Below are 14,753 nucleotides of genomic sequence, written 5' to 3' on the forward strand. Positions count from 1 at the left end.
AAGCCGTTGAGCGTGTTGGTGATGGACACGAGCGAGGTGCTCACGATGGTAGTCTCGAGTGTCGACAGGAAGAGAGCTATCCACATGCCAAGAGTCAAGATGTGTTTTCTCCACCCGGACATGAAGGGGCCCTCGCTCGGTTGCTCGCACTCAGGGCTGGCACCGTCGGGGTTGTGTTCATGTAAAGAAGGTGACGACGTTACTGTTGGTGCTGAGTTCTGCAGCGCTGCGTTCGAATCCAGCGGGGTTGACGGATCGCCTTTGGAGAGCATCGTGAGAAATTGTTAGTGAACGGGCCGAGTGAGTGCATGTATTGTGTATGAGCTGTGAGGTTGAACCGTTGAATGAAAACGCCGGCGTCTGATATCAAAACGACGGAAGGAACTCATTCCAGTCAGGAGCATCAGCAGGAAATACCTCTACCTCCCGTCTAGGCAAACAGCGCCCCAAGACCAGTAGTGCTTACTGTAAGTGGCTTGGGTCCAGACACACAACGAAACAACTAAGGAGAAGGTAGCGAATAAACAGCCTTCTTGCAACTAAGGGATGGACAGCCCGGTACGTACCTTTCCATGATACCCGTACATACCTAGGTACCGGAAGGGCGGCCACGACGTAGTACCTCTAGGGGGGTATAAATTCTTAAATTACGACTATTACATATGAGCTTAGCAATATGTGAGCGAGTGGAATATAAATACACATGTGAGCTACCTACTAAGTATACTTACTTGATAAAGAGTGTAACTTACCTAGGTAGGTAGTGTGGGTACTTGAACGTGTACGTGCCTACGAGTAGGTAGGTAGAGCTTTGAGGTAGGTTACTGGACCCTGGGTGAAGTCAATGGCTATAATAAACCCAGATGGTGACCATATGGTCAGGCACCTCTTTTCCCTTCCTGTTCTCCAGTTTCTATTCGACTATGGAAGAATAGCCCTGGATCATCACTTCTCGCCCAAACACCTCATCATTGACCGGCACAGCATCCATGGCTCCGTCGCACTTTGATCCGCACCCCCCCTCGCAGGATTCTGGTGGTGGTCACGATTGGCGGATCCACTAATTCGGGTAGGTTTAGCGCGTGGCCCTGGAACCTCCACTGACCGGCCCGATCCTAGCTCAGCCCTTCAGTGCTCCAGGGCCCGTGGTGCATGGTTTCCTAGGTGTGGGGTGTCTACATGCTTCCATGTTTCCGACGTTGCTTCTTCCACCTATTCCCGTCATTCTTCTCCTGTTCTTCCACTGCTCCTGCCCTGGGGAAGTTGGGTCACAAAAAAAGAAAAGATGGCACCTATTCGGTGCTACGGCATGGTCGATCAGCGCCACTAAAGATGCCCCTGTCAGCCTTTTGTTTCTTTGTTATCGGCGAGTCGGCTTCGTCGCCCAGTCCTTAGCTTGCATCTCGGCCCAAACATCCAAACAACTTCCAGCCGTGGAAACCTCTTCCCTCCATTCATTCCATGCTGCCTGCTCAATATGATAGCTAACCACGGCGAATAACAGCTCCAATTCTGGAAGTCTGCCGTACTCTTGCCGCCCGAGGCCATGTCATCGAGTTCGCGACTCTCGAGGGGCGTGCCGACCTTGTTGCGGCATACCCTTTTGCCTCAACCGCCCACCTGGTCAGCCGTGCCGTCACACCCAGCGAGGATCGGCAGCTTTACGGCAAGTTCAGCAGATGGGACAGCAAGACGCAGCGCGGTCGCAATGAGACGATTGAGTGCAAAAAGTTCTACGACGACCAGACATATCTCGTCCGATATGCGCCCAGCTTCTCCATCTGTTTCTCTGGACCCGATCCATGCGCAAGCAGGCTGGCGTCCACTCTATGCCCTCCCTCAAGCCCAAACAGGACAGTCTCGTGCTTGTCAACTCGTTCTGGGGCCTCGAACCCGCAAAGGATGTACCGCCACTCCTGCAACCCGTTGGTCCTCTTCTGTCAGACGGCTACACGCCACTCAATGACACCACTCACAACTTCCTAAACACCAAAACCTCTGTCGTCTATGTCGCCTTTGGCACCCATGTCATTCTCACGCCCGAGAAAGTGGACAGGCTGATGCGAGGGCTTTGCTGTGCTCTTGAGCAGGGTTCGATTGACGGCATCATCTGGGCTCTGAATCAGCCTTGCTCCAGGGATCAAAGGATCAATATACCGTCCGTCATCTTTTAGCGAACCAACACCCATCTTGGCTCATCCTGCAGTACGCCCCCCAGAGGGCAGTCTTGGATCATCCGTCCACCACCCTGTTTGTGACCCATGCCGGGCCATCGTCAGCCAACGAGGCCCTGTTCCATGGTGTTCCAATGGTCTCTATGCCCTTTCACGGTGGTCAAATTCAACATAATCTTCGCCCGGTGGCCGCTGGCGTTGCCAAGGGTGTTGACAAGGCTATTTTCACACCCGCCCAACTGGCGTCCACAATCTCTGCCATGATGGTCGATAGCGACGGTGAAATGCACATCATCTTTTCATCGGAACGGTCCGCTTCGTTGGTGTAACGGCAGGGAAATAGATTAAAAAACTTAAAGATGACTTCGATCAACCAGGCTTTCTAGAGCTCACCTCTCCTTCTTTAGAAAACATTAGGATTCCCCGCCTTCAAATATCCCTTCAACGGCGTCGTCCCATTCCAAGCCAACTTGACCGCCTGCGCAAACGCCTTGGCCACGAGATCCGCTCCCTCCGGGCTGGTATGCGTATGATCGCTGGGATACAGGCTGTTCGTCTTCGCGTTCCCCAGCTTCAAATACATATTCGCCACAGCCTGATAGTGATCCACGAAGCTGGCTTTCCCCGTCCCTGCAAGATTCTTCGCCGCGAGGCTTGCATACCCCACGAACCTCACGGGGGTTCCATACCCGCCATAACTGCCTCCCTCCCACAGGTTGTTAGGTGTCTGGGAGCTGAAGATGACAGAGGCGCCCTTGGCAATGATCGCCTTAGCGGCGGTTTCGACGTAGTGATTGAACGTGTAAACCTTTTCGCCCGTTTTACCTGAGACACAAACTTCGGAGCCGGTGCCGGGACAGTCGGAGCGGCCGTTGTCGGAAGCCGACCTAGGAGAGCCGCCGTCGTTGTGGCCGAACTCGATGACGACGATGTCGCCAGCGGTAACCAGGTTGGCAAGCTCGGTGAAGCGGCCTTCGTTGGTGTAGGAGCGGGCGGAACGGCCGGGGACGGCTTTGTTGACAACGGTGATGCCGTTAAGGAGGGGGGGAAGGTATTCACCCCATCCTGTGTCAGGGGAGAAGAGGTTGTTAGGACCCTGGGTCTTTTGAAAATAGGAAAAGCAGGAAAAAAAATTGGATTAGGTGGCTAACTTACCCATGAGAAGACCCCCGGTCTTGGCCGTAGTGCTGTCACCGGCAAGGTAAAGAGTAGGCGTTGCCCGCTTGTCGACGGGAATCACGCTCCGCGCATCAACACTCGCAGCAGCGAGGCCGGCGATCAATACCGTGGACGAAAATCGCATGGTGGATGGAAGGGTTGAGGGTTGAGCACACACAAAACGCTGGTCACGGTATGCGTGTCAAGCGGGGAAAGCATCTCGATGGCTGGAGGGCAATCATATGGTCATTTATACAATTTGAAGCTGAGTTATGCTGCGAGATCCAGGCGCCAATCGACAATGGTACCGCACCTCAGGAAAATGCGACTCTTTGACATGTGAAACGACGGCGTCCTCCCAAGAAAACCCTTCCAATGTCGTTTCTGGTCGGTTAAAAAGAAGCCAGGTATGTGCCACGCGCTCGAATAAGGCATCGTCCCCCCTGGAGTGTGGGGAATCGGTTAAACAGGGAGGATGAAACACACACTGGTTCTTAAATGGTGGCATATTGCAATCGATCCGTTCGGAAGAATTATCGGACGCGACAGTAGCATCAAGGGGGAAAGTAAAGGTTACACAAATGCGGAAACACTACGCAAAGTCTGTCATTGTTTCGGTCCACGGACGGAGATGACCCGAAACATACAAGATGCCCGGAAATTGTGGGCCGATGACGGGCGAAGAAAAAGAATCCTGACGGAACCCGAAACTAAACTCTATTATAAGTCGCTCGCTATATATGTAGAGACATGTATAACATGCATGACAACATACGGCATCTTCATCTATCCAAAGACTGTCCCAAACACATCTCATAATACATCCCCCTCATCTCCAACAACTCCTCATGCGTCCCCGCCTCCGCAATCCTTCCATACGAAAACACAAAGATCTTATCCGCGCCCTTTATAGTTGACAGCCGATGAGCCACAGCCACCGTTGTCCGCTTTCTCCCCTTTGCATTTCCCTCTTTTCCATCTCCATCTGCTCCACCTTCGCCCTTTGCAGCGGCATCCAAAGCAGCCTGCACCACCCGCTCCGACTCCGTATCCAACGCACTGGTCGCTTCGTCCAGCAACAGCAATCTCGGCTTCCTAACCAGCGCGCGCACAATAGCGATCCTTTGCCTCTGCCCGCCAGAGAACTGCAGGCCCTGGGATCCGCAGGGGGTAGCTAGGCCTTCGGGCAACGAGGCAATGAAGGAGTCGATGTTGGCCTGGCGACAGGCCTCGAGGATTTGCTCGTCCGACACAGTCGCGTCAAGAACGCCCATCGAAATGTTTTCTCTTATTGATCCCTGGTAAAGAACGGGCTCTTGCTGGACTAGCGCAATGTTGGCGCGGTAGCGGCCGAGGTGGATTTTTTGGTAGTCTTCGCCGTCGAAAAAAACGGTGCCGCTGGAAGGATCATAGAATCGCTCAAAGACAGAGATTAAGCTGCTTTTGCCCGAGCCGGACGCCCCTACCAAGGCGACGAACTGGCCCGGTGGGATCTGATGTGTTGCCACTGATGTTAGTACACAAACAGAATTCGGCCAGATCATGAGGCTTGGGGTTGTACATACGCTGATGGAGACTCCTTTGAGGACTCGAGCGCTGGGACGGAGAGGATATGAGAATTCTAGAGCTTGGCAGTCCATGGAAACGGCGCCGTTGCTACGTTTTTCGGCATCTGGTGGGTGGTCGTCCTTGTTTTCGGGACGAACCGAGTCCCTGAGCCGGAAGATGAAGTTGGCGGCGTGCTGCGCCTTGGTGATGCCTATTCCAAAGTTAGACGGGTTCAAAATGCGGACATCAATTGGTGAGACTCACTTGTTGTGTACGTAAAAAATGTGGCCGCTGCTTCGCCGGAAAAAATGACGGCGATGAACACTGTGTAGAATTGAGTGACGGTGTACTCTCCAAATGAAACCAATCGGCCGCCATACCTAACCACGATGTGAGCTGGCTTGAACCTATTATGGCATGTAAAAAATGGAAATATTTACCAAAAACCCAATGCCATCGACAGGAAGGAGATCGATTGGCTCAGAGCGTACCAAACCATCGTCCAGGTGAGACTCTTGACCGACGTTGCCGCAATAGAGCGCAGATTATTCTCATATCTGTCAAGAATCTGCCGTTCCATAGCCAGTGACGAGATAGTTCGAATGGCCATGATAGCCTCAGAAGCAATGCCAGTGCTATCCGCAAACCTGTCCGAAGTATCATCATCCAGCTTGATCTCCAAGCGAATTCTCAGGTATCCTGAAAAAACAAGGGGTGGTAAAGCGCCAAAGACGAGGGTGAGCCCAAGTTTCCACCCAATCACAACGGCAAGAATGCAGCTCGAGAGCAAGTTGACCACCACGATTGCGATGACGCCCATGTTCATGGAGAGAAGCTCATGCAGACTTTCCGGTTCCTTGGATAAATGAGACACCAAAGCGCCTGGAGAGTTACCTGGCATGTCGAAGAAGGTCATGTCCTGCCGGACGACGCAGTCGAAGATTGTGTACCGATAGAAGCGGACCATTTGCTGGAGATAAACGTCAGTCCTCATCAATACGACGACGGTAGGACAATGGGGACAAACCTGGGCGATAACGTTGCAGAACCAACCGAGCACCGCGTAGGCAACCAAGTTGCCAAGGGCTACGATAAAGAACATGAGAGAAAAGAAGTTGCCTCGTTCGACCATTTTGTCACCCTCAAGGGCGAAAGCGTCCATTATCCGGGAGAAGATGATGGCAAGAGCGGGATATGTAGCCCCTGGATTTTGGCTGTCAGTATTCGTAATTTCGATGAGAGGGTGGATGCCACGGATCTTACCTCCCGCGAGACAGCAAATACCCACCCAGCAAAAGGCAGGCCAAAGTACTCTTTGTTCTCGCATGAGGATGAACAAGCATCTCAAGAGGTTGATGTCGTCTTTCTTTGCAGCGCCTTCTTCCATGGCACTCGCATCAGGAACAGCCTCAACTACGTTCAACGTGGTGTTAGCTATCGCAGCTCCTCCAATTTCAGCTCTGTTGTCCTTTTGAGGTTCGTCATCATTGTCAGGTTCTTGTCCGAGACGTTGTATTCGAACAAGGTGTGAATAGGTGCCCCCCAGGGCAACGAGTTGATCATGGGTACCCTGCTCGATAAGACGACCGTTGGACATGACAATAATGTTGTCCGCATTTCGAATGGTGGAGAGTCTATGGGCAATGACGATCATGGTTCTCCCGACAGCAACGTTGTTGAGTGCCTTCTGAACAATCTGCTCAGCATTAGGGTCGAGGGCACTTGTAGCTTCATCGAGTAAGAGGATTTGTGGGTTCGCAATGACGCTCCTGGCGATGGCGAGCCTTTGCTTTTGGCCCCCTGACAACATGGAGCCTCTCTGGCCGATTTGCGTTTGATAGCCCTGACAGAGTTAGGTACGATCGGCGAGGCAGGGTGATGTCACATACCTCTGGTAGTTTCTCTATGAATTCGTGAGCATACGCCGCGCGGCACGCATCTTCAACGAGCCGCTGCTTCTCTTCGTCGCTCAGATCAGCCATGGATGTTCCGGCTAACCCATTCACAACATTCTGAAAGACGGTGCCTTCGAGCATGACCGGTTCCTATTGATGGTGTCAGCTGGGAAAGGGCTTGTGAAGAAACAAGTCTGCATGCTTACCTGCTGAACAAGTCGGACCTTGGTTCGAAGCCACTGAAGATTGTACTCTTCTATTTTTCGACCATCCAGTGTGATAGTACCGCTTTCGGGACAACCCCAGCGCTCCAGTAGGCCTAATATGGAACTTTTGCCTGATCCGCTATATCCAACGATTGCCGTCGTTTTGTTTGCTGGAATCGTAAGGCTGAAGTTTTGCAACACTTTGATGTTCGGTCTCGAAGGGTAAGCAAACACGACATCCTGGAGTTCGATATCACCTCGACATTCAGCTGGTTTGATGCCTTCCTCCGACAAAGAGTCGATCTTTGACTCGCGGTCGATGACCTGAAACATCTGATGTGCGGCAGCGGCAGCCTTCGAAATGACGACCGATTGAGGAGCGATTTGAGTGAGTGCCTGGGCTGCCAGCAGCACAGCAAAGATGACAGTGACAATTTGTCCCGGCTCAGACACCTCTCCCTCCTTATACATCCTGATACCCTGCCAGAAAGCGAGGCCATATCCAGCGTACACGCAAAAGAATTCCACGGAGAACAAGACGGCGTAGTTTGGACTCTTCCGGGCACCGACCGCTTTGGCCTCGTCAAGGATAGCTGCATATTTGCCGGACAGCTTGGGGAAAGCCCAAAAGGCATGAGCAGTTTTGACACTCGCAAACACCTCCTCGGCTAGCTTTGCTGCTCCGGAGTTAATGATCATAATCTCGTTTTCCTGTTTCGCGTCGATGCCCATGCAGATGCCGGTTACGATGACGATGACGGGCACGATGCAGATGGTGATGAGGGTCAACTTCCATTGTACCGCAAAGGCGACAACAAAGGCAGCGAAGAAGGTTGCAATAGCTTGGATGGCGAGGCCCAGCTTCTCCGATATTCCCTGATTGACGAGGTTGGCGTTGGTAGTAAGATGGCTGGAGATGGATCCGGCCTCGGGCAGGTCGAAGAAGGCAACTTCCTGGCGTATTGTTTGTTTGAGGAAGTCGATCCGAAGAGACCGTGTGATCCTGATGGCGTTGGTGGAGGCAAGGGTCTTGGGATGTATGTAAGTGGCTGATCAAGATGAAATCCCACATGGGAGGAATTCTTACAGTCCAAATGTATACGAGGACAAGCTTGGCGATGAAGAGATAGACAAAGTATAGTCTGGAAGTCCAAAGATTATCTCAGCACCCTGTTGCAGGGGTCAAACCGCAACGGAAAGAAACGTACGTATAGTCGTTGAGGCTGGAACGAAACTCTGCCGGGGTCGCTTTGCCGGTTATGAAATTGTTGAAGACAGTTACAAATTTGCCAAAGACAAGGTCCATCAAGGGAAGAAGAACACCAGACGCTATCATGCAAGTCAGGGCTGCTGCATGTGTCCACCAACCGATGTGGTCTGTGTACCTGAAGATTCTCTGGAAAGTTGAAAGGTGTCAACACATGTCTTGGATTGTCTGGACGCATCACTCACAAAGTAACTCTTGAGGCTCCCATCTTCGCATCTGTCTGATACATGAGGGGTCTCGTCTTCCTTTTGAGCCGCGCCGCATTTGGGAACCGGTACGATGGCATTGCCTGCTTTTCTGCCATTGCCGGTCACTGAGGTGCTTGAAGGTGATTCTTGGACCACGGCCATCTTGTTCGTCTGCGATGACGTATTGCTCTCCGTCTCCAAACCCACACGCGTCTGTTTGCTATGTCACACCTGAACACGACTCTGACCGGTAGATATATAGTCAGGCGAGAAGCATCCATTCATCGATGGCAAGTTGGTGTTAACCTGCCGTCCCTTGGCACATGTTGGTGGTCGATTTTTGCAGCATCATGGTGTTGATCGCCAATACAAGCGATTTACAGGGGAGAGAGAAAAGTAGAAGGATCAAGCCGAGATAGCCAAGGCGCAGGGTCGTTTCCGCCAATTAAAATGTCCATCCAGGCCCAGGAAAAGAGCGTTCCGCACAATGGAAGCGAGCCATATCATGGTGTCCGAAAGGCCCCTTGCACACCTCATGGTAACATGCCGTGGTGAATCATAGTGAATACGGCGGCGATGACCGATCAAACTCCACATCCGCGTGTAGTCCATAAACAGTCACCCAAGAAATCAGCACAACCAAGACGAGTGACAACGAATCAAAGCACGGCACCGTGGCGGATGAGGGGAGGTTGTTGAGTTGTTGAAGGTCCAAGTAGGTTGCAAGCAGTCTCGAATCGATTGATGGAAGTGTAGTAGTTCGAGTAAAGTGGGGCAACGTCCCCGGACAGAGACGGGATCCGCGGGCCGCGATGCCAAGCATTAGGTGAATAGTCGCAAGTCGAGACGAATGGAAGACTCAGCAAGTCACAGCAGCTTCCCATTGCATTCTCACAGCCTCAGCAGTCCTGTCATTTCAGCACAATACGAGGCTCCACATAACCTCAACTGTAGGTATTCTAGTGTATACCCTCAGAGCCACAGCAGTCTACAGTAGGTAGCAGGGCATCTGTCTGCACTGCCTCGGGTGCCTTAGTTGTTGTCAGTGCTAATATCGTCCTCTTTTGTTCAACATTGCGCCAGGTCTCTTTCGTCGTTCTTTTGTCACGCACCCGTCCTTCGCTTGAGGTTGAGGCGATAGGGTTTGTGTCAACTATCTTTGGCCTGCGTTTAATATGAACATTGATTCCTTGGCGACGCAAGCCCAGGCCACCTAAACTCCGGTTTGCACTACCCGTACAGTAACGGACCACCACTACAACCGTCCCGGTCCTTTGCATCAGCACAACCTTCAAGGAACCATACAACACACATGGACACAGAACGAGAGGCTAGTGGCGAGAGGGAGGCGGCCGAGGGAAACACAGCTGGGCTCAGCCCAGGGGCAGGGTTGAAAAGAGCAGTAAGTCATTTCCGTTTCGGATTCCGCAAAGTCCCACGTTTCCCGTCCGGCATGCCGAAGACCTAGATGTCTGAATGACGGGGCCCGCTCCGGCCCGAGTCCGGCCTCACGGATCCCGGTGTGGTGCCCGCGGTGCCCGACCCGCACCCGACCCGCACCCGACCTGCACCCGACCTGCACCCGCATACGCTTTGGGCTTTCCAACTCGAGGCACCTTACTTCCGCATATCTTATTCCCTTTTTCATATCACCCCTTTTGGAATCTCCTACCCAGCAATGCTACATCGAATGCACGAATGCAGCTGCGTCTTTACTGACTTACGCCGATCTAACAACAGTGCGATCAATGCCGGCTCCGTAAGGTAGGTAGGTCCAAGGCCACAATACTCTCACCAATGGTACAATTAGTCCTGGGATTTCTAACAAAGCCCTTCCTTCCCTTGACTACATAGATCCGTTGTGACAAAGAGTCACCGTGCTCAAATTGTAGGACAGCAAACCGGTCATGCAGCTCGTCCGGAGTAGGCCAGAAGCCCAAGGAACAACGACAGCGAGTTCTCATCTCCGCGCAATATGAGCGCAAGATTGACCACTTCGGAACCCGGCTCACCGGCATCGAAAAGATGCTTCGTGAGCTAGTGGTCATCTCGCAATCCCGCAGCCCATCGTCTGAATCCTCTCTCGCTGGTGCCGGCGCCAACAACAACAACAACAACAATGCTTCTCCCTCCAGCGAACCCCCGGTGGCTATCATTAGCGACATAGTCGGCGATCCCGACCGGGGCGAGATACCCCTTGACGGCGATGGTGACAACGACGACGAGATGGACTCGGCCTTCGAGGGCAACTCTTCCATGACGGCCCAGACTGTCTTCGCCAGCGAGTTCCTCGAAAACGCCGTGACGCAGACGTCGCTCAGCCCAAGCATGGAGTCGGCCCTGTCGTCCCTCCGGCAGATTGTGTGCATGCAGAACCGTAAGCGGACTAACCAGGACTCGAGGTTTCCTAACGCGAAGCCGATGCCTAGGGGCGGCATGCGTGAGCTGCCTATGCCTCCGAGCCCGGTGGTGGTGGGCATTCTTCGGGACATTAAGAGTACGGAAACATTGAACCTGCTTTGCTTGGTGAGGAAAGGTGTAGCTAACTCGAAGAAAAAAATTTCTCTACAGATGAGCTGCCAGAAACATTCACATTGATGTGCACATTCATCGCGGTAGATGACTTTGTCGACTGCTGTCGCAGGGTATACTTCGCTACCGAGGATTACAGCTTGGCGACCTTCATCGTCGTCAATGCCGGTCTGTTCTACCTCTTCCAAGAGAAGGCCACTAGGGCGGACGAGGCTCATCAGGCCGAAAAGCTGCTCGAATACCGTAACCTGTGCCGAGACAATCTCGAGACGGCCCTGATGGCATTACCTCTGTTCATGCCGGCAAGAAAGGAGAGTATCGAAGCATTGTTGCTCGCTGTAAGTTTTCTTTCACTGTCACTCCAAAAATCCCTCTCTTGTCCGTGACATAACACAGGGTCGCTAACCCAGCTCTGCCGCTTAGGCTTCCTACGCCGTCGAAGCCTCTCGCTTCACCCTCGCCTGGCAACTCAACTCCTCAGCAGTCATGATCTGCCAAACCCTTGGCTACCACCGCCTTCCCACCACCATCTCGGGCGCTTCCGCCAACGACGACGTCTCCAACGACACCAAGTCCGCGCTCTTCTGGTTCGCCTATATGCTAGACAAGGGCCTCTCCCTCCGCTTCGGCCGCTCCTCCATGATCCAAGACTACGACATCGCCATCCCAAAACGCATGGGTCGGACCATCAACGTCGCCGACTTTTGGAAGGAGATGCTCAACCTGTGGATCGAGCACGCCGAGGTCATGGGCAAAGCATACGAGCAGCTGTACTCCATCGCGGCGCTGTCGCGACCACCCGAACAGCGTATCGAGAGCGCGCGCCAGCTGGTCGAGGCCATCAAAGGGATAGCGAGGGAAAACGACGAGCTGATCCGCCATGCGCGCGAGACGGGCAAACTTGCTGATTCCGGAAAGAGGGATGGGTTCACGGTGACACTGATGCTGCGGTCGGACGAGGTCACGTACTGGGCATCGCTGTGTCTGATATACCGCGCCATTCCTGCCGCTCCTGGGTTCGGTAGCACCTTCAACCCGGAGTGCATCGAAGCGGCGCGGCGAGCTGTCGAGGTCCATTTGGAATGCATGCAGATTCCTGGGTTGAGCCATTTCACAAAGGTTGGGTATCTTCACTGGTAAGTGGTTAACAAGCCCAAGTAATATACGTATTGTGAGGTCCCAGCTCTAACAAAACACCAACAACCAACAGGACGATTCTTTACGCCCCGTTCATTCCCTTCATCGTCCTTTTCTGCCATGTCATTGAGACATCCAACATGCAGGATCTCGACCGCATGGATCACTTTGTGGCCTCCCTCTCCACCGTCTGCAGCATATCCGAGGCTATCGACAAGTTCAATCGCGTCTGTCAGGTCCTCTGCCACGTCGCACGCCTCTACGTCGAGACCAAGGCACAGCAACAGCAGGACCAAGACATGATGCTGGTCGGTCATGATTTTGACATGTACCTCAGTCAGCTCGGGTTCATGCCTCAGCAACTCCTCCATGATCAGCAGCAACAGCAACCGCATGCAACCTCCTGTTCGAACGCTGCCCATCAGCAGCGACAACACCAACATGGCGGCATGGCGGCACCAGGCGCTGCTACTGTCGTCACACCCAGTGTCTTCAATGCAGATGTGCCCGCTGGCCTTATCGATGCGACGCAAACAGCGCAGCTTGGAAACTGGTTTTCTGGCCATCGGCATATCATGAACTTGGTGGAGGAGGATTTATCGGGGTTTGAGCCGAGGATTTGGACGACTATGACCGGGGGTCCTTAAAGTAGAGAACTGGTGGGCGACAGATGTGTTGTGTCTTGCAAAAATATCCGGCGGCTTTCTGTTTCCCATTCGTCATTTATCTTGGTGGTCTCTGTGCTCCTGTTTTTTGCGCGCTGGTGTTGGGCGGTATTTTCGGCAGAGTTGACTCGATGAGAGGATGGCGCAACAATTCGATCCTTCTGTAATAGCGAATTTGGCGTTCAAAGCTGATAGGCCTCATTCCCAGAACCCGTCGATGGCTACTGCATATCTGTTGGTCGGATTGCTGTTGGTTGCACGCGCAGTCCCTTTCCAGCACACTTGGGTAAAATTGATATCCTCCAATGACATTCCCGCTCAATCAGTCGGTTTCCTAGGATCGTAAACCTCGTATCCCTCGTCTTCGGTGTCGCTCTCAACCAGTTCGCTTCTCAGTGCCCTCTTAATCCCCGGCTGGCCATCTGGCGCTGTATCACTGCTTGTTCCTGGAGCCGGTGCAGCAGTCGCTGATGTAGCCGATTTATTCTCCCCAACAGGAACAAAGGCGCTCTTGAACCCTGACTTTTTGAACCCGCCCTTCTTGAATCCACCGCCGCCGCCCCCAGCAGCACCAGCACCACCAGCCGCAGCTTCTCCAAGCTTGATGGAGATGACGCCCTCATTCTTTTGCTCCTGTCTCCTAGCACGTGCGGCAGCTTGGGGATCCCGCACCATCTGCTTCATATCCTTAAGGCGCTGCTTATGGCTGTGGTCGTAGGAGGAGAGATGGGCTTCATAGTCGTTCATGCGGCTGTATCCCTTTTGGCATAGTTGGCAGTAGAAAGATTGGAGGGCTTCGCGGGCGGAGGAAGTTTGAGCTGGTGGGAGGGTTTGGTGGCGCTGTTTGAGGGGATAGTTAACATATCGCGATCAGGATTGCGTGGGGAGCCATGGCTAGATGGCGACTTACTGGAGGCATTTTGACGGGAATGTAAACAAGACTATCGAGTAGGACTGTTTTGCTTTGATCTCGATATGCGATTCTCGGGATGTCAATTATAATGTTTTCAAATTCGTTGCGTGTTGGACTTTGGTATGGTTTGTGGGAAGTGAACAGACGTGAAGTTGCAACTCGAGATGATGCGCGCCTGCCTGCGTGCGAGGTGACACCCAAAGATCAAGAACTGCCGGCGGCACAAATCACAGCAGTTCGTTTGATGCAAGTTTGACGGACAGCAAGGAAACGTGGGGAAGCTATCCCCACACAGAAACTCCACCACACCGCCAATCCCCACTGCACCAGGCGGTTTAGAGGATACCTTACCTACTGTCCTTGCGTTGGCGGGACCTCCAACTCTCCAAGCTAGAGGTACCTACATGGACTGCGTACATAGAGGAGGTACTTGATGCTTGACCAGCGAGGGATCCACTTGAGGACCCCAACGGCTGCCAGGTGAGCCAGTGAGGACCCACCCTTGCTCCAGGTCACTCAACAAATGCGCCAGTACTTACGCACCTAAAGAACCCCCGGCCGAAACCTCCAACCCATCTAACTTTCCAGGCCCTGTTTGATTCCTGACGACAAACCTGCCCAGGTCTCCTGAAATCCCAATTTGGACCACAAACAGCATCAGAAGAGACGAATTGGAAGGAAAACATTCTTAAGAAGGACGAACGAACAAGGAACGGTTGCGAGAGACTGGCGCAACCCGACGCTTCCAACCATAGCCAGTCCAGTCCATCCACCATGGATCCTCACGGCCTGGACCCTCGGGACCACCAACTAAGTCACAAGGCGTCGCAAGAGACCTTTATCTCGCTTGTACAACTCGACCCAGAGCCGATACAAGACCTTTACCAAGATGACGGTCCCGACTTTGACCCAACAAGAGATGCCTCGCCCTCGGAAGACGCCGCCGAAGGCGGCTCCCTAGCAAACTCGATACATTCTCTCAAGTCATCCGGATCAGGAGGGGCAGCCGGAGGTATAGGTCTAAACACAATGACACCACTCGGCTTAAGCGGTAGCGGTCATGGAGCGAT

General features: G+C 53.1%; 6 protein-coding genes across 6 annotated transcripts in view; 3 read left to right on the top strand and 3 right to left on the bottom strand.

The window, feature by feature from the left end:
• Positions 1-989: 989 nt before the first annotated feature.
• NEUTE1DRAFT_150588 (uncharacterized protein) lies at positions 990-2,503 on the top strand (the record flags this gene model as incomplete). Its single annotated transcript, XM_009858533.1, has 4 exons — positions 990-1,041; positions 1,505-1,755; positions 1,815-2,091; positions 2,175-2,503. 4 exons carry the CDS (start codon positions 990-992, stop codon positions 2,501-2,503), a joined length of 909 nt encoding a protein of 302 aa, XP_009856835.1.
• Positions 2,497-3,673, bottom strand: NEUTE1DRAFT_150589 (rhamnogalacturonan acetylesterase precursor; the record flags this gene model as incomplete). The annotated part of the gene is made up of 2 exons (XM_009858534.1): positions 2,497-3,239; positions 3,330-3,673. The coding sequence occupies 2 exons, from the start codon at positions 3,475-3,477 to the stop codon at positions 2,578-2,580; spliced, it is 810 nt and encodes a 269-aa protein (XP_009856836.1).
• A 356-nt stretch (positions 3,674-4,029) lies between these two features.
• On the bottom strand, positions 4,030-8,598 carry NEUTE1DRAFT_92339 (uncharacterized protein; the record flags this gene model as incomplete). The annotated part of the gene is made up of 8 exons (XM_009858535.1): positions 4,030-4,825; positions 4,898-5,091; positions 5,145-5,287; positions 5,372-5,850; positions 5,908-6,083; positions 6,144-6,723; positions 6,982-7,935; positions 8,434-8,598. 8 exons carry the CDS (start codon positions 8,596-8,598, stop codon positions 4,115-4,117), a joined length of 3,402 nt encoding a protein of 1,133 aa, XP_009856837.1.
• Positions 8,599-9,748: 1,150 nt separating this feature from the next.
• Positions 9,749-12,752, top strand: NEUTE1DRAFT_106151 (uncharacterized protein; the record flags this gene model as incomplete). The annotated part of the gene is made up of 5 exons (XM_009858536.1): positions 9,749-9,838; positions 10,291-10,876; positions 11,008-11,306; positions 11,392-12,104; positions 12,179-12,752. 5 exons carry the CDS (start codon positions 9,749-9,751, stop codon positions 12,750-12,752), a joined length of 2,262 nt encoding a protein of 753 aa, XP_009856838.1.
• Positions 12,753-13,088: 336 nt separating this feature from the next.
• NEUTE1DRAFT_92343 (uncharacterized protein) lies at positions 13,089-13,819 on the bottom strand (the record flags this gene model as incomplete). Its single annotated transcript, XM_009858537.1, has 2 exons — positions 13,089-13,610; positions 13,681-13,819. 2 exons carry the CDS (start codon positions 13,687-13,689, stop codon positions 13,089-13,091), a joined length of 531 nt encoding a protein of 176 aa, XP_009856839.1.
• Positions 13,820-14,319: 500 nt separating this feature from the next.
• The window catches only part of NEUTE1DRAFT_126586 (uncharacterized protein), a gene marked incomplete at both ends in the record, with an annotated part of 2,202 nt that continues 1,768 nt past the window's right edge, over positions 14,320-14,753 (top strand). Inside the window, one exon of the mRNA XM_009858538.1 lies at positions 14,320-14,740. Within this exon, the coding sequence (XP_009856840.1) occupies positions 14,458-14,740 (283 nt within the window). The remainder of the gene's footprint in view (positions 14,741-14,753) is intronic.

Source organism: Neurospora tetrasperma, assembly GCF_000213175.1.
Source record: "Neurospora tetrasperma FGSC 2508 unplaced genomic scaffold NEUTE1scaffold_81, whole genome shotgun sequence".
NCBI lineage: Eukaryota > Fungi > Ascomycota > Sordariomycetes > Sordariales > Sordariaceae > Neurospora > Neurospora tetrasperma.